Source organism: Mytilus galloprovincialis, chromosome 1 (assembly GCF_965363235.1).
Source record: "Mytilus galloprovincialis chromosome 1, xbMytGall1.hap1.1, whole genome shotgun sequence".
Classification (NCBI taxonomy): domain Eukaryota; kingdom Metazoa; phylum Mollusca; class Bivalvia; order Mytilida; family Mytilidae; genus Mytilus; species Mytilus galloprovincialis.
Genome location: NC_134838.1, coordinates 76,036,785 through 76,056,598, shown reverse-complemented (window position 1 = coordinate 76,056,598; position 19,814 = coordinate 76,036,785). Strand labels below are relative to the sequence as shown.

At 31.6% G+C, this 19,814-nt stretch overlaps 1 protein-coding gene across 1 annotated transcript; it reads right to left on the bottom strand.

The window, feature by feature from the left end:
• Nucleotides 1–2,076: 2,076 nt before the first annotated feature.
• Nucleotides 2,077–18,442, bottom strand: LOC143084011 (trafficking protein particle complex subunit 5-like). Its single transcript, XM_076260427.1, has 7 exons — nucleotides 18,356–18,442; nucleotides 14,067–14,155; nucleotides 13,252–13,378; nucleotides 12,277–12,334; nucleotides 11,789–11,848; nucleotides 2,925–2,989; nucleotides 2,077–2,287 (listed from the first exon to the last, which is right to left on the bottom strand). Exons 1-7 carry the CDS (start codon nucleotides 18,419–18,421, stop codon nucleotides 2,189–2,191), a joined length of 564 nt encoding a protein of 187 aa, XP_076116542.1. The 5' UTR covers nucleotides 18,422–18,442; the 3' UTR covers nucleotides 2,077–2,188.
• Between the last annotated feature and the right edge of the window lie 1,372 nt (nucleotides 18,443–19,814).

Below are 19,814 nucleotides of genomic sequence, written 5' to 3'. Positions count from 1 at the left end.
ACAGCTCTGAATTTGATTGTGATTAAGAATGAATGTGGTCTAATGATTTTAGGCGCTCATCTCATCTGATATAATTCTATATTCATTGCAACTCTTTTTCTGATAGAAAGCCACTGTGTGTGTGTAATTCAATAATTGGCATTGAAATCTTTCATACATGTGTTATTTTTTGATATTTTATTCCGAAAAGAGAGTTGTGTACGGTATTTAACTGAAATAAATCCTTCTGTACAGTGCATAGTTAAGTTGATGTACACCGTACACAAAAACTTTATTTTCATACTCATTTATCGTTAATCACAGGTCGGTTTACGATTTGTAGCTATTACTTTTGCCTTGTATTAGCTTTCTTTCAGATAAGACATGTAAATGTCTCCACAACTGTATCGAAATTGAGAGTTGGTGTTGACATTCACAACTATTTGCGCATGAACAAGTTAATTGTTCTTATTAGAATATCAAAGTTGTTTTATAAATAGGAAAACATCGATGCGAAAATTATTTGGGAGCAGGAATTTCAAATGTTGAGAAATGTACAGCTAATATTGATAAAGCAAAACGAAGATTTTCGTTACCGTTGTAAGGTCAAAATCAATCATGCCTGCTTGGTTAGTACCTATATCCGCTGTACTGATGATACACAGTGCTATTATGGTCCAAAATCTAAATACATAAATTGATTCAGCATATCGAAGAATCCCAAAAATAAATTTTGGACCCTTTGACCTCAATGACTGTCGTCATCGATAAGTTTTACAAAAATCTTCTCTGAAACTACTGAGCCAAATTCAACCAAACTTGGCCACAATCATCATTGGGGTATCTAGTTTGGAAAATGTGTCCGGTGACCCAGCCAACCAACCAAGATGGCTGCCATGGCTAAAAATAGAACATAGGGGTAAAATGTAGATTTTGGCTTATAACTCTGAAACCAAAGCATTTAGAGCAAATCTGACATGGGGTAAAATTGTTTATTAAGTGAAGATCTATCTGCCTTGGAATTTTCAGATGAATTTTACAACTAGTTGTTGGGTTGCTGCCCCTGAATTGGTAATTTTATGGAAATTTTGCCGTTTTTGGTTATTATCTTGAATATTATTATAGATAGAGATAAACTGTAGACAGCAATAATGTTCACCAAAGTAAGATCTACAAATACATTGTATGTCAACATGACCAAAATGGTCAGTTGACCCCTTAAGGAGTTATTGCCCTTTATAGTCATTTTTTACCAATTTTTCATAAATTTTTGTAATCTTTTACAAAAATCTTCTCCTCTGAAACTACTGGTCCAAATGTAACCAAACTTAGGGACAATCTTTATAAGGGTATTTAGTTTTAAAAGTGTGTGCGATGACCCAGCCAACCAACCAAGATAGCCGCAATGGCTAAAAATAGAACATAGGAGAAAAATGTAGATTTTGGCTTATAACTCTGAAACCAAAGCATTTAGAGCAAATCTGACATGGAATTAAATTGTTTATTAAGTGAAGATCTATCTGCCCTGAAATTTACAGATGAATTGTACAACTAGTTGTTGGGTTGCTGCCCCTGAATTGGTAATTTTATGGAAATTTTGCCGTTTTTGGTTATTATCTTGAATATTATTATAGATAGAGATAAACTGTAGACAGCAATAATGTTCACCAAAGTAAGATCTACAAATATGTCAACATGACCAAAATGGTCAGTTGACCCCTTAAGGAGTAATTGCCCTTTATAGTCAATTTTTAACAATTTTCATTAATTCGGTAAATTTTTGTAAATTTTTGAAAATTTTTACAAAATATTTTCCTCTATAACTAATGGGCCAAGTTTATTTTAGATAGAGAAAAACACATCACCATCGCCAAACACAATTTGGTCATGAACCCATCTGTGTCCTTTGTTTAATATGCACTTAGACCAAGGTGAGCGACACAGGCTCTTAAGAGCCTCTAGTTTCAATTGTTTGTCTTTGAATAAATATATTCCTAGAAATGTTACCAGAACATCATGATTTATTCCAACTTCTTAAAGACTTATTTTAGCCATCACATTTTTATGGAATATGATACAGTATAACAACACCAAATATTTCATATCTCACGAGTTTGGAATTTATTTAAATGACAACATGCAATAATTATAAAATAAGTATAATGTCATAGAGCATTGTTCATAATAACAAATGTAAGTTGTTCATCAATTATCTGCCTTCTACCATTTTATCTCTGGCTATAACTGATTCATCAAATTCAATCATAAATGTTGTTCCTTTATGCCAATGAGCTGTCACTTTACAAGGCTGTTAAAAAGAGAACAAAACTTCATAAATAAAAGGCATAACCAACCAACTAAATACATGCACAGAAAAAACAAACATTCACAGATGTTCTGTTTGTGATGATGCTTAAGATTTATCTGCAGTAATAAATTTAACATATACATAATGCATAGTATTGAAAAGTAATCTCTTATTTATGTACAATGTACAACATATGAAAAACTCATACTAACAGACCTTATTTTTCCTATTAAAAATGTAAACTGATTTTTTTTCCAGTGTTCATTTTTTTTCAAAGGCATTTGGAAAACTTTGCTCAAACCTAATTTCATATCTTCACAAATAAAGAGGGACCATGCTAGTAATACTTCACAAGACCTATATACATGTATCCCATGTTAACATATTGGTACATATGCACACATGATTTTATTTTCTTATTGAATATTATACATCTTTGTCGATTTATTTTTTTCAAAAAGGTGGGTGTATCAATAGAATGTGAATTGTCAACTTAAACAAATGACAACTAATTGCAATCCTGCAGTAAATTGATGTGTATTGCCTGAGAAACATCTTAAATACAAACTTGATAGTATAAAAAGATCTACAATGGGCAAATTTAACAATGGATTGATTAAAAACAACATTCACTTACAAAATTAGCTCCATTAAGAACAGCCTCTATAATTCCTGCTGTAAATGCTGCACAATTTAATTTTGCTGAAATAAAAAAAACGAGAGAAATAACAATATGGTATGTCATACTCTACAACAGCGCTGCCATCATCTAGCATTGTATACATTTCCAAGAATTAATGTATAAAATGACATAATCTTATTTGTTGAATACAGAGAAATTTTATGCTATGAAAATATTTTTGAATGCATTTCCATTAAATACACCATACTCCAAGACTCAGTGTGATTACCAGTTAAAGATATTGTACAAACATGTGTCTCTTTTTTTAAGACTGCAAGTTGACCTCTAGATGTCAGGGTTGGGATCCTGCTAACATGTTTAACCCTGCCACATTATTTATATATGTGCCTGTCCCAAGTCAGGAGCCTGTAATTCAGTGGCTGTCGTTTGTTTATGTGTTACATATTTCGGTCTTCTTTTTTTTGTCGAGCCTGCGACTTTTGTTGCAGAAAGCTGGACATAGGGATAATGATTCGGCGGCGGCGTTAGCTAACTTCTTAAAAGCTTTATATTTAGAAGGTGGAAGACCTGGATGCTTCATACTTAGTATATAGATGCCTCATGTTACGAAGTTTCCCTCAGTTATTACCTCATTTCATGGTTCAGTGACTACTTGAAAAAAAGTTTAGATTTTTTTGTAATGTTAAATTCTCTCTTGTTATTAGTAATAGGATAACTATATTTGGTATGTGCTTAACTTGCAAGGTCCTTATGCCTATGAGACAGTTCTCACTTGACCTTGACCTCATTTCATGGATCAGTGAACAAGGATAAATTTTGGTGTTCAAGTCCATACTATAAGCAATAGGTCTAGTATATTTGTTGTATGGAAGGACTGTAAGGTGTACATGTCCAACTGGCAGGTGTCATCTGACCTTGACCTCATTTTCATGGTTCAGTAGTAAAATAAAGTTAAATTTTTGAGTTTTGGTCTGCTTATCTAATATATAAGCGATAGGTCAACTATATTTGGTGTATGGGATATTTTATGATCTATATGTCAGTCACGCAAGTTTTATTCGAACATGACCTCATTTTCACGGATCAGTGCTCAGTGTTAAGGTTTTTGTGTTTTAGTCTGTTTTTCTTAAACTATAAGCAAAAGGTCAACTATTTTGTTGTATGGAAGAATTGTTAGCTGTACATGTTTGCCTGGCATGGTCATCTGACCTTGACCTCATTTTCATGGTTCATTGGTCAATATAAATCAAAGAGCTGAATAGCTTTGAGGGGAAAGACGGCCCTTGTCTCTTTTTTTTTTTTTTTTTTGGGGGGGGGGTATCTTTTGATAGTCTTCATATAAAGAATGAAAACTAGAGGCTCTAAAGAGCCTGTGTCGCTCACCTTGGTCTATGTGCATATTAAACAAAGGACACAAATGGATTCATGACAATATTGTATTTTGGTGATGGTGATGTGTTTGAAGTTCTTACTTTACTGAACGATTTTGCTTCTTACAATTATATCTATAATGAACTTTGCCCATTAGTAACAGAGAACTATATTTGGTAAAAATTTACATAAATTTACCAAATTAATGAAAATTGTTAAAAATTGACTATAAAGGGCAATAACTCCTTAAGGGGTCAATTGACCATTTAGGTCATGTTGACTTATTTGTAGATCTTACTTTGCTGAACATTATTGCTGTTTACAGTTTATCGCTATCTATAATAGTATTCAAGATAACCAAAAACGGCAAAATTTCTTTAAAAATTACCAATTGGAGGGCAGCAACCCAACAACCAGTTGTCCAATTCATCAGAAAAATTCAGGGCAGATAGATATTGACTTGATTAACAATTAAACTTCTTGTCAGATTTGCTCTAGATGCTTTGGTTTCATAGTTATAAGCCAAAAACTGCATTTTACCCCTATGTGCTATTTTTAGCCGTGGCGGCCATCTTGGTTGAATGGCCAGGTCATCGGACACATTTTTCAAACTAGATACCCCAAAGATGATTGTGGCCTAGTAGTTTCAGTGGAGATTTTGTAAAAGATTACTTAGATTTATGAAAAATGGTTAAAGATTGACTATAAAGGGCAATAACTCCTAAAGGGGTCAACTGACCATTTTGGTCATGTTGACTTATTTGTAGATCTTACTTTGCTGAACATTATTGCTGTTTACAATTCATCTCTATCTATAATAATATTCAAGATAATAACCAAAAACAGCAAAATTTCCTCAAAATTACCAATTCAGGGGCAGCAACCCAACAACCGATTGACCGATTCATCTGAAAATTTCAGGGCAGATAGATCTTGACCTGATAAACATTTTTATCCCATGTCAGATTTCCTCAAAATGCTTTGGTTTTTGAGTTATAAGCCAAAAACTGCATTTTACCCCTATGTTCTATTTTTAGCGGTGGCGGCCATCTTGGTTGGTTGACCAGGTCACGCCACACATTTTTTAAACTAGATACCCCAAAGATGATTGTGGCCAAGTTTGGATTAATTTGGCCCAGTAGTTTCAGAGGAGAAGATTTTTGTAAAAGATTACTTTAATTTACGAAAAATGGTTAAAAATTGACTATAAAGGGCAATAACTCCTAAACGGGTCAACTGACCATTTTGGTCATGTTGACTTATTTGTAGATCTTACTTTGCTGAACATTATTGCTGTTTACAGTTTATCTCTATCTATAATAATATTCAAGATAATAACCAAAAACAGCAAAATTTCCTCAAAATTACCAATTCAGGGGCAGCAACCCAACAACCGATTGACCGATTCATCTGAAAATTTCAGGGCAGATAGATCTTGACCTGATAAACATTTTTATCCCTCGTCAGATTTCCTCAAAATGCTTTGGTTTTTGAGTTATAAGCCAAAAACTGCATTTTACCCCTTTGTTCTATTTTTAGCCGTGGCGGCCATCTTGGTTGGTTGACCAGGTCACGCCACACATTTTTTAAACTAGATACCCCAAAGATGATTGTGGCCAAGTTTGGTTTAATTTGGCCCAGTAGTTTCAGAGGAGAAGATTTTTGTAAAAGATTACTTTAATTAACGAAAAATGGTTAAAAATTGACTATAAAGGGCAATAACTCCTAAACGGGTCAACTGACCATTTTGGTCATGTTGACTTATTTGTAGATCTTACTTTGCTGAACATTATTGCTGTTTACAGTTTATCTCTATCTATAATAATATTCAAGATAATAACCAAAAACAGCAAAATTTCCTCAAAATTACCAATTCAGGGGCAGCAACCCAACAACCGATTGACCGATTCATCTGAAAATTTCAGGGGAGATAGATCTTGACCTGATAAACATTTTTACCCCATGTCAGATTTGCTCTAAATGCTTTGGTTTTTGAGTTATAAGCCAAAAACTGCATTTTACCCCTATGTTCTATTTTTAGCCGTGGCGGCCATCTTGGTTGGTTGGCCGGGTCACGCCACACATTTTTTAAACTAGATACCCCAATGATGATTTTGGTCAAGTTTGGTTAAATTTGGCCCAGTAGTTTCAGAGGAGAAGATTTTTGTAAAAGTTAACGACGACGGACGACGGACGACGGACGACGACGGACGACGACGACGGACGCCGGACGCAAAGTGATGGGAATAGCTCACTTGGCCCTTCGGGCCAGGTGAGCTAAAAAGAAGTTAGAACATGTAGAAAGGTTGATAATATTGAAGTCAATTGTTGTTGTTTAATCTAATTTTGTTTCCTTAGTTTAGGATTCAATTTGGATCAAGAGATTTGCATCTTCTAAATCTAAACATTCGATTAAAGTTGATAGTTAATTATGTAAAATTCAACTGATTTCTGTCATTTAACAACAACTACAATGTTTTCTGAAATCTTAATTGTGTATCACTGAACTGCAGGCTAGGCCATTTTCCATTTTTTGTGACAGTACTCTAAGATTTTTTCTTTTTTTCTTAAGAAAGTTAGGACTGAAAAATCCATTTAGTTTTAAATTTCCATTGATAAAGTTCCCAGTTACAACTCTCATCACAGGGATACAGGTACTAATAAAAAATAATATGATTGATGTAAACTGTGTGAAACTTGTTTCCAGATCCTACATTTTGAAATATTTGTAAATTTCATGAATAAATAGGTTTAAACTATAAAATGCAACTTTTAAAAAAATATTTTTTTTACCATTACAATGATTTATTTGTTGGTATACACAATTTAGTTTTAATGGAAGACTACTAATCATACACTAAATGTCACATTTTCAAGTTTTATTTTAGTGGATAATTACTCATCAATAGAGGTGCTCCTGATTTGGAGGAAGATTCACAAAACAGAATTTTACAGAAAAAATGAAAAAAATCGTTTCTCTCCCCAATCTCATGTATCTCCACGAACTTTGTTTACTTTGAAAGTTGTTGACCTACAAATTAAAGTATTGCATGTTGATGTTTGAATCATCTACTGAGCAAACATAATTATGATTAAATTTAACAAATAACAATTTATAATTAGTGCATGAACTCTGAGAATGATTTAAATAACCAGTGAAGGATATCCCGGCTTCTGCATAGTGTGGCATTCCAACAATGACGTCATTATAAAATATAATGTAGGTTGGATATATTTAGAATATCTTTCTGAATTGTAAAAGAAACGTAAATAGTGTAAAAGAGAGCTCAAAATACGATAATTTTCGCTAGAAACAGAAGGGAAATGTGTAGAAAAGTGTTTAAAGGGAAACTTCGCAAAAAAATCAAAAATTGATATTATGTCCATTCTATATAGAAATGCTCAAATTTATAGATATTAAAGTTTTATTCCGCTAGATAAGAGATCACCATCGATTTTAAATTTAGAGTATCAATTCTCTGCGTTCCGCCATTTTGTCGTCTTCCCCGATTAAAAATCCTGATATGTCTATAAACCACAAAGGACCAAAACTACAGTAACCGATGTAGTCGTAATTGCGTGTCGATATCTTGTCAATCGTATGGTTGTTTTATCTGACAAACTAAGTTGATACGGAAAATGTTCCTATTTTTTTTAAATAACCATAGTCTGTTATTTTTAAACTGTTAATATTGGAATTAGTTAAAAAGTCAAAGTTTAAATCATATATAAATAAGTGTTCCGTGAAAACTGTTTTCGTAAATCTAATTCGTTTATAATTCTTTAAAGTAATAAATTTTATTCAAATAAATTCGGATCTTCCCTCATCTGATCACCAGCATGACTAAAGGTATTACTCCCAAAGGTATTGTGAGGGGTGTGAGGTGACACGTCCAGGTATTCAAGCGATTTCCTGTCGGGCTTGCAAGTTCATGCATCGTTTCACTTCTGTAGGTATTGATCAGTGTACACGGCCGATAACTTATAACTCTCCATTTTGAACTATCAGGTGTATAATATACATCTCTGTCTTGCGTGTCCGAAAGTGATATAATATATTAGCCATTACTAATTCATACGCTTGTTTGTAAATAACATTACTGGTGTAAAGAATATTATTTATAAAAATATAAATAATACCAAAATAAAAAAGATTTGATAAAATAAAAATCTATTTACATTTTTTTCCAAGGTTTAATTTGGGAAAATGTAACATATACTCGTTGTCAATAGTAAAGGACAGATTAGAACATACCAGAAATATTGATTTAAAAAAAAATGTACGCACTTGTCGACGATTCATTTCTACGCCTGGAAGAAGAAGAAGAAGAAGAAGAAGAAGAAGAAGAAGAAGAAGAAGAAGAAGAAGAAGAAGAAGAAGAAGAAGAAGAAGAAGAAGAAGAAGAAGAAGAAGAAGAAGAAGAAGAAGAAGAAGAAGAAGAAGAAGAAGAAGAAGAAGAAGAAGAAGAAGAAGAAGAAGAAGAAGAAGAAGAAGAAGAAGAAGAAGAAGAAGAAGAAGAAGAAGAAGAAGAAGAAGAAGAAGAAGAAGAAGAAGAAGAAGAAGAAGAAGAAGAAGAAGAAGAAGAAGAAGAAGAAGAAGAAGAAGAAGAAGAAGAAGAAGAAGAAGAAGAAGAAGAAGAAGAAGAAGAAGAAGAAGAAGAAGAAGAAGAAGAAGAAGAAGAAGAAGAAGAAGAAGAAGAAGAAGAAGAAGAAGAAGAAGAAGAAGAAGAAGAAGAAGAAGAAGAAGAAGAAGAAGAAGAAGAAGAAGAAGAAGAAGACCAATTTGATTTAAATACAGGTCGATATAATAACTTGCTTCGGTTCATCGAAGTTATGAACATAGTAAAATCACAAATTTATATATCAATTAGATCGTTCTCCAATAAAGGAAGAAATTCGACATCATCACAATTGTTCCGACATTCATGTAAAACATATGCAACTGGACGTACACTAATAAACCCCAAGGGATGTGAATATTTTCTAGGAAAACTTTTGAGTATTTTAAAGTTTCAAATTGATTTCGGGATTTATTTTCTTTCTTGATATTCAATGACAGCAATTTAAAGAATAAACTGCTGTCCGCTTTAGGGGTATTCTTGCCAGTTGAACAGACTTATAATTACATTCAAAAATAGGGAAATTAAGATGACATTAAATTCGTTGTCTTTTTTTTTAAACATCGTTGGTCAAATAGCTAAAGTATTATTCGTTGTGAGAAGAAGACTATTTCAATATAAGGACGCTCCCGATTATGAATAAATTTGGTTGACGTTTTTCACACTTGAAAATAATTTCTATTCGTAATTTTTCGATTCCATTCCAAGAGGATCCTTAAAATTCCTGTCAATTTTTTAAAACATCTTTTTTTTTCAAATAGCTGAAGTATTCATGCATGCGTTGTGAGATTTAAAATATTTTGATGAGAACATTAATTCCTAAATAGGTAAATAAAGATCGCTTTGGATGGACTAAATTATATAATTGCAATCTGTTTGAAATATTAAAGGTTGGCGATTTTAATTTAAAAAGGTACAATTTTTAGTTCATACACTCGTGTTTAGAAGGCTATTTTTATTTATAAATTTATTCAATTAAAATAATTCAGTATTTTATCGTTACAAAACTAATCAGAAGTCATAATTCATTTAAAAGTGAGCTTATGCAAAATATATAAAAATATACAACAGCTATCCAGTTATTGTGCGACCTTATTTCTCCCGTAAATTCATTTTAATTCTTTTTCTTACATTTCTGTGTCTATAACTATAACTGACTCCCGTATATCATTCATACGAAATGTTGTTCACACCTGAAATGCTGAACCGTGACGCCTAGGTGTCACTGAATGAAGATCAAAAGATTAGAATTACATAATGCTAATCTTTTAATTACCTTGAGTTTAACTACGCATTCAACATTCACTAAGTCTCACAAATTAATACACATTTAATTTCCACAGTACAAGCAAGTGAAAATGTTTTCTGGAATGAAGCAAAAAGTTCAGAATACAAACATGTATTTTTTAATACACTATCGATCGTGTCAGTTTCATATGTTTGTTTCAAGTATTTGAAGAAAAAAAAAATCATAAAAATGTTCTATTGTTTTATTTACTTTAATTACTAGAATTCGTATAAAAAAATCCACACATGAATCCTACAATCTAATTTAAAAAGTTGCATGGCTATCACTTACTTTTCGTTGGTTAATAGCTACACCAAAAGTCGTTGATGCGCTTTAAATAGCGTTATTAGATGGTTAACGAACAAGACTTAAATGAGATTAATTTCATTCCCGGCATGCTCAAAGACTTAAACTACGTCACATAAGTCAGGAAGTTTGATAAAATAAAATTAATAATTCCCAATTTTCTCCTTTATTTCTTTTCATATCGAAATTAAACTTGGTGAATATGTTTTTTATGGTATTATGAACATAATAAGATGAAAAGTGAAAAATCGCGAATTATCCCTTTAAAGTCAATCTATTCATTTGTGGGTTTCCTTCTCATCAATCTCAGTAAGATTTGTTAAGGGGTTTTCCACACTATAAAAACAAAATGAATGATGTGAGGGAATGTCACTCTGGTCAACCCCCATAGGGGATTCTCGGCTTGAAGCCGTCTTTCCCCAAAAAGAAGATGTGGTATGATTGCCAATGGGACAACTATCCACAAAAGACCAAAATGACACAGACATTAACAACTATAGGTCACCGTACGGCCTTCAACAATGAGCAAAGCCCATACCGCATAGACAGCTATAAAAGGCCCCGATAAGATAATTGTAAAACAATTCAAATGAGAAAACTAACGGCCTTATTTATTGAAAAAAAAAAAATGAAAGAAGAATGTTTAGTTTTCTTGGTAAATATTAAGTTTATGTGACAGTTGTAATAAAACTGTATATTTAGGACTATCAACATAATATCAATGATTAGTAAAGAAGGTGAGACATTTCAGCATGTTCACTCTTTATGTTTTTCTTTGTAGTTTGCTGTCTCATTAACATTCCCCTAAAATCTCCTTTTACTCACTGCAAATGAGACAAGCAGAATAATCTATAACTGCTTAAAGAATGACATACATCACATCCTATTCATGAATATTCATTGTAGACATACATCACATCCTATTCATGAATATTCATTGTAGACATACATCACATCCTATTCATGAATATTCATTGTAGACATACATCACATCCTATTCATGAATATTCATTGTAGACATACATCACATCCTATTCATGAATATTCATTGTAGACATACATCACATCCTATTCATGAATATTCATTGTAGACATACATAACATCCTATTCATGAATATTCATTGTAGTTATGTGTAAAATATCAATCAAATTGAAGATTTAATACATGATCATTTAGGTTATGAATCTTTTCAATTTGCTTTCTACTTGTATATAAAATTCCTTGTAAATGACTTTTCTTATTTTCTACTATTTTTGTTAAGATTTTTCTTACCTTTATCTTTTGGTACTGATATAAATTTGTTGACTAGATGTTCAGTTTCAATTATATAATCTAGCAAGTTAAGGACAATAACATGATCTACAATGTAGATGCTGTTGTATAAAACGTACTTTTATTACAAATTTATCAATATTTCTCTCTAGACACTTTTCATTTTCTATAGTACTGTCCAAATAATTCAAAAACTTTTAAACAGTCACTTTAATAAATTGCATTAAAAGAATACTTATTTTCTTGTGAACAAAAATATGTTTTATCATTTTTCTTAAATATACTTATTTAAATCATAATAATGTGTATAATGTTATCCAAAATTGACCTATAGTTGTAAATTTCTAAATTTTATGTCATTTGGTCTCTTATGGAGAGTTGTCTCATTGGCAATAATACCACATCTTTTTTTTAAATTGTAGAAAAAAATGTATTTAGCATTCTTGCATTAATTATTTGTTATTCTAATGAACATTAAATAAGGATACATGTTCTCTCATCATCATTAGAATGTTCTAACCTGTCTGCTTCTTTTCCATATAAAGTCTGCAAGAAAAATAAATGAAAGTGCTTTCATATACAAATCTGTATACTTTAATAAATAAATTTGGTGTTTTTACTGTCTTCTGATTGGTTAAAATTATTAGTTTTATTTTCAATGTTGTCAATTTTGAAGGCAACAATGCCCACTCTGACGTTGTGTATTCATACGCCAACATGTGTGTACGACTTACTGTACGTTGTTATTGTTAATATAAATAATATAAAAAGTTCTTTGAGCCTTATTTTTGAAATTTATTTATAATGAATGGCAATAATTTATTTTGATTTTATTGAACCATAAAACTAATTTTTGACTCTTCACATTTAACATAATCTGCTTCGCGGATTATTCAATGTGAAGAGTCAAATATTAGTTTTATGGTTCAATAAATTCAAAATAGATAATAGCCATTCATTAAATACTAATGTTAATCATTGTTAATGTCTACAAGGCTAGTCTCTTTAGGAAATAAGCATCCTAAAATTGTTCTCAAAATATTGCTGAATGGAAAGGCATGATTAACTGCTATAGATTCATAATTTTTTTCAAAGGTAACAATAAGCAATTTTACAAAATTTATCTATAAGCCAATAGAAAATTTACACATTTTGATTATCTAAAATTGTGGTTCACCTGCACCCAAGATATCCAGGAATAATGATAAATCTACAGTATTCATACATGTAAATTTGTTATGTTGATCTTGCCCAAGTATGTTTTCTCTACAGATCAAATAGATTTTATATATTTTTTTCTGTAGATGGTATTTTTTTTTACAAACTAATGGGAGGCTCATACAGTACATTATATTCATGATATATACAGAACTGTGAGTGAAAAAGTGGTAAAAATGACCATTTCTGAACATTGATACGGATGACCTGTTTTAAGTCCATTTTAGCTAATTATAGATATATACCTTCCAAAAATTAGTCTTGATAAACAGTAACATTTTGAGTAGCTTTGTTTCTCTCTTATAACCTTGTTCTCTAACAAACAGCAAGTCTAATAAATGTGAACCTACATGTTGTCCCATCTCAGACAGCCTGAAGTAATAGATAATCTGCATAAAAAAAATCTACTAAATGCAAATCCTCTACATGGATTTGTAAAAAGAATTTGGAAAGCACCTGCCACCTTCAGTTATCCCTGCAGTCAATGTCTCTCATGAGGGTCTTGATCAGGAGGGGGTTTGTTATTCTGTAAACATTTAATTTTCACCCCTTTTTTCTCTAATCTTCAAAAAATTAGACCACGCATTTCTCTAATCTTCATTTTTTTTGCCCGTTATTCTCTAATCTTCATTTTTTAAGTGCATTATTCTTTAATCATTTAACCCCATCCAAACCCTCTCTCATTACAGTTTTTTTTTTTAATTGATTGCATAAACATTTAATGATCTTTCCCTACTTTCCGTGCAGTTAATATGAAAGCTATGATAAGAGTTTACTCTATTGATCTATGATTAAAGCAACTTTTCTGCTGTTATCAAATACATGTAGCAAAGACATTAACTATGTATTAAATGACAAAAAATAGTCCTGACTTGTTGTGATCTAACAAGAATGATTTTTTGGTAGGTAGATACATTTGTACATTTAGATAGAAGTTAAGGATTTAACAAAATATCAGTGAGTTTGAATTGGCAGGTGTCTGTGAAAAAACCCTTGAACTTGTGATATGATATCATTTGTATAAAATCTGCTATTTTTAAAAGTTTTAATATAATCTTACTTTGTTTGGAGCTCTGATACACTGTAAACTCTATTCTGGCAATACTGCACCATTTCCGAAAACAATAATGCAAAAGTTGCAATATTTACCTACAACACAAGAAACATTAAATATAATTAATGAATGATTTATAAAACTTAGAAGAAACCCAAAGACCAATCAAATCCTGCTACAAAACATATGAACTGACTTTTGACTCCTTTCAAGGTAGATTTTCTAAATAACTGATCTTATTATATATACATTGTATAATTAGTTGAACATTTGGCATTTTTCATTTCGCCAAAGTGTGATTCAGGAGTGTGTCTTGTAACACATTTATATTTTAATGTCTTCAGTATAATATTTATTATGTTTGAAGCTGATAACACTTTCTGAACTCACCCTCCAGAGTTTATGTACATGTGTAGGTACACTGTAGATTTAGGTGATGATGTAGCTCGAATTTCATTATATATTATCATAAATTAATCCTGAAGCTTTATAAATCAACACATGATGAAAAGTCATGAACTGTTCTTTTTTTTAGGGTTTCATGTTTTCTATGTCCCTTTCCACAATGTTCCATTTACACAACAACCCTAAAGGAGCATCATTTTTGCAACAATGGGCATGTTAGAATTTAAATTAAAAACATTTTCCAATTTTGAAGAAAAAGATATATATTCCAGCATGTGATGGTGAAATAAACACCTTGATCTTATTTGAAACTAAAAGTCCCACTCATCTACCATGGCTACAGTTTTTCCAGTTTTTTCTAATGTTGTGCTCTTACGCAACTGTCCTAAGTATATTGTAAGTTGGTATGGGCTTCAAGGGCTCACAAACATGACATTTAACAATGTCACATTCTTTTAGTGTCTGTCAAAGTCTGACAACTGTGATGCAGTATTTGTTGTTGATTGCTGTCTATAATAGTATTTTTTCTTTAGGTTTATACATACATGTACCAAGTCTACGTAATTAGTCTGTTCATTAATGGTGTTGTTGTAGTTTCTCCTCTGTACCATTTGTAGATTATGTTTGTTGTTTGTACAGAATATTTAAGTTTTTGTCTCACTGTGGATTGGTATGCACTGGATTTGATATGTGTTAACATTGTTGATATGATGAAATCATGTAACGGCGTGTGATATCACCCACTTGGTGAACACTGGGAAACTCCACTGTACATTTAATTGAAAGGTATTGTCTAGTCCAGTGGCAAGTATTTCATTCATATTCAGTCTGACCGTTACAAAAATACACAATTTGCATCCTCTGTCCCCGTAGTCAAATGGTAGTATGAAATAACACAGGAATTTAATAACTTATCAATAAAATAAATGTGAAACTGCAAGACGTATACAATGAATCCATGACAAATCGCCCCACTCTTCATGCTCTTGTTTACCAACTCGCCCCACTTATGAAAAGGGTGAAATCCCATTTAAAATAGGTTCGATAACTTGCCCCACTTATGAAAAGGGATAAAATCCCGCTTAAATAAAGTTCGCCCCACTTAAGACAAATAGATAATCCACGATGATTGAATTTAGTTATGCCAACTCGCCCCACTTATGGAAAAATATGCTTTATATGCTAATAAATAAAATCAATACCTATGAAAATCTTTGATAACATCTTTTGCAATTCTTTTCTTTTTGTTTTGTTTTGCATTATGATACAATTAACAGGTTTCTTTTCATTTGTTATGCAAATAACCAGAGACATATAGTACAATGTATTTTCAATACACCTTATCGCTAATCCCGGCTGACCCGGTCGCTTGAATTTTGACGCATAAAACAATCACATTTCCATTGTGGCGTCAGATATTTTGTTTTATGACGTCAAAATTTTAAGGGAACCTGTGTGATTTTCAGTAATGGCGGACAAATAGCGATAAGGTGTATCAAGGAATTGTATATTTAAAAGGAATGGAAACGCGGCTCGAGATCAATCGGGATACCAACAGCGCACCCGCAGAGTTATAAACCATGTCTGGCTCAGGCGGAAGTATGATGAATAATATAAAAAATCATGACGGAGTTCCATTTCCTGTCATATAAATCGGTCTTTTAATTCACGGGGTCATCTTGCTTGAGACGATATAAATGAGAGAGAAACCCGAAATCAAGAATAAACTTTTATTCCTAGCAAAAAGTAAGGCCTTAGGTATCATTTTAATGCCTCATCAAACATACGTTTGTAATATTGTATTGAGTAAATTCTCATTAGAATAGACCTCGGTCTTGAAAATTGAGGGAGTTTCATCCGGATTACTAAACAAAAAATACTGTGTTTTGATTTTTTTCTAAAAACTTGAAAACTGCGAAGTGCAAAACAAAACAGTTGATATCATTATGAAGCTGAAACCTTATTCTATCGCTTAGGCTCTTTTTTAAGTTTCTTGTAACTTTTAAGAATTTTCTACGATTTTTCGAAATTTCAGTTTTGAGTTTCAATATTCTGTCAAAATATGTCTATCAATCTGGGAGTGCACTACGATTTCTTTATTATATTGGAAAGTAGAAAGAAAAAAGTGAGAAAATGAGATATCATTTTAAAGAAGGAATATTTTTCTACAGTTTGATCTAAATTACGAATGCTAAATGTAATTGGTACAATATATATGATTTTATTTCGAAACATGTTGAAAATTTGAAGTTGTGCGTCAACAAATACATCGACACTTTGTATTTTGGTATAAGTTAAATAACTACTTGAAATAGATGTGACATTGACATATAATTTAAAAGCTTAGTCTTTTTTCTATCGCATAGTGTTGGTTTTATGAAAATGGTGATAAAAACGAATTAGCTATGATTTTTCAAAATCCCATGTTTATATTTCACATTGACGCCATTTTGTTTGAAATAACAGACAAGATATATATAAAAGACACACGATTGGGATTTATTGTGCCTTAATATACCATGTACGATGTTATGCATTTCAAGTTTTTTTGTCAAATGCTGCTTTAGATACTAAATCGTTGTTTAGAATGCAGTTTGCCATTATAAAGCGTTGCCGCAAACTGTTCCTTCCTTTTTCTCCCAGAGCAGTAGTCTATAGGCCGCAAAAGTATTCCTTTGGTGTTAAAATAAATAAAATGCGAATGTGGGAAAGTTTGAACTGTTTCTAATTAGAAAATTTATTGCATCTCTGCATAATTTAGCATTAATTAACAGGTGAGCTCGACATTATTAATTTTTAACATCTTAAAAGTATGTAAGACCAGAGACAAATTAGCTTATCATTGATACATGATATATTATACCTGCAAATTGGAACATCCTGCATGCCGTTGCTTATTATAACACCTGTAATCTGAGTTCTTTTATCTAGATAATATACTGCAGTTGTTAAAATTTTCCTTCCTTCATAATAATTTATTAACTTCTTTCTTTAACAGTCATTTAGTTACATTTTTAAAATGTTCTTTATTTTGCCTGAAAACTTTTTAACACTCGTAAAATGTCCGATATCATCTGATTATGACATACCTTCATGGAATAATACGATAAAAAAAAAAATTGAATAATAAGTTTTTTATTACTAACTTTGCATGTGGTTGTATTGTTATATTTTTTTTTCTTGGATTAATTTATTTTTCGTTTCATGATTTATCACTTAGCTACTTTACCACGTTCGTACTACACAATGTAAGTACCGTTACTCTACAATAGAATGTGTATTTCGAATTATCTTCAAAAATAACAATAATATGATTTATTTTACGCCAAGCAAATTGAAACAGAATGCCCCTTAGAATGATGTTTTAGTCATTATTTTTTATTACAGAAACATGCCTAAGAAGAAAAAAATATCATTGTCAAGTTAGATAACTAGTGTCAGATTAAATGACCACGTTCGATAACTTCTACCAGATAAGTAATGAGCCAGTTAGAGCGATGGGGTGTAATTAACACCCGGTCAAAGCAAGAGATGCATCATAATATTTTCTTTGAAGTCGGCCGCGTTTCCATTCCTTTTAAATATACAATTCCTTGGGTGTATTAAGTGGGGCGAGTTGGCATTCATTAAGTGGGACGAGATTGCAGAAGTTATATTAAAGGGATTTAACCCTCTTCACAAGTGGGGCGAGTTGGTAAACCAGTTTGGGGCGAATTTTTTTTTAAAGTGGTGCGAGTTGGTGAAAAAGAGGGGCGATTTGTCCTGCTTCCGATGCACAAATAATGTATGCATAGTGGTAATGGTTCTGACGCACACATGTAAAACAGAATTGTCAATATTTATGTACTGAACTTTTCCTGTTAATATTAATAACATTAATTCTCTTTTACCTCTGCTTTTCCTTTACTTAAAGGTTTGTCAAGTGGACTAGGTTTCTGTTTTGTTATCGACGCCATGTTTAAATTAACTCTTTTGGATTCCCGGTTTCAATTTTGACACATCGGCGGGAAATACAAACTGAAGACGTGTGATCAATGTGGAAGGAAACATTATAAAAAATACGTTAATTTGGTTTGCTATTTATTATCAGGAATATTGCGTCATTCTGAAAAGTTAACATTCATTTAAAAAAGTGAAATGTAAATGAAGGCTGGCAACACTGGGACTTTCTATATAGTAAAGTCCCTGGGCAACAGTAGTATACCGCTGTTCAAAAGTCAAAATATACAAATACGGCTTATACACAACAACACTTAATATGAGGAAGGCGCTTTCAATTCAAAATATTTTATTGTTCAAATATCAAATGTACATTTAAGGTAGCACAATACAAAGATTTTGTCACTCCCAATCAGACAACTTTAAACTGATGTAATTCATTTCATCCTTCTTTATATTTTATAAATGAGGTACCAAAAGAAAAGAGAAAGATTAATCTTTCAAATTGTGATAATTTCATTATGACATAATTATTACATAATTAATTATTATGTAATTAGTTGCTATTTTGTGATGTCCACACTTGAATGAATTTAGCTTCTTTGTTCTTCATAGCATCCCAAAATATTTTATATATTCTTGTACAACACAGCCTGACCTCCAAAACTGTGTCTCAGATTTCCAAAAACTTCAATAGAACAAATTTTATACCCAATTGAATTTAGTGGTCTCTTATGAATTGATGTTGCAAACTTCATTGAAGATTTATGAGAGAATGAAATACAATAGGAAAAATCTGAGACACAGTTTTGGAGGTCAAACTGTGTTGTGCAAGAATCTATAAAATATTTTTGGATGCTATGAATAACAAAGAAGCTAAATTCATTCAAGTATAGACATCACAATATGGCAACTAATTACATAACAATTAATGATGTAATAACTATGTCATAATGAAATTATCACAATTTGAAAGATTTATCCTTCTTCTTTCTTTTGGTACCTCATTTATAAAATTTAAAGAAAGATGAGTGGAATTACATCAGTTTAAAGATGTCTGATTGGGGATGAAAAATCTTTGTATTGTGCTACCTTAAACAAAGGGATTGGACAAAAGGCAGTGCCTATACAAATCCTTTCCCATACAAGATGGATTGAATAACATGCATGATAGTATATAATTTTCTGATAAGTTAATAGATCATACGTTGTTGCAGTGAGTCAGGGGAGGCAATTCCCCCACTTCTTGAAGTATTTTATTGTGTATATGTATATAAATAACTATGTTAACAAAGTCAAAGCAAGACCTACTGAAGGTGGTGTCGAATTTTATACCACATTAATAAGTGTTGGTAAGGAATCAAGTAGATCATTAAGTGATTTTTTACTCAAATTCACAAACTCACTGCA

Bases quoted from the DNA above. Each gene is read 5' to 3' on its own strand.
- LOC143084011 (XM_076260427.1), bottom strand. From the start codon at position 18,421: ATGGCGTCGATAACAAAACAGAAACCTAGTCCACTTGACAAACCTTTA. The intron at 13,379-14,066 runs GTAAGATTATAT...CTATTACTTCAG, and splicing joins GTATCAGAGCTCCAAACAAA to GCTGTCTGAGATGGGACAAC. The intron at 12,335-13,251 runs GTATATATCTAT...TTTTTCTTGCAG, and splicing joins TCAAGACTAATTTTTGGAAG to ACTTTATATGGAAAAGAAGC.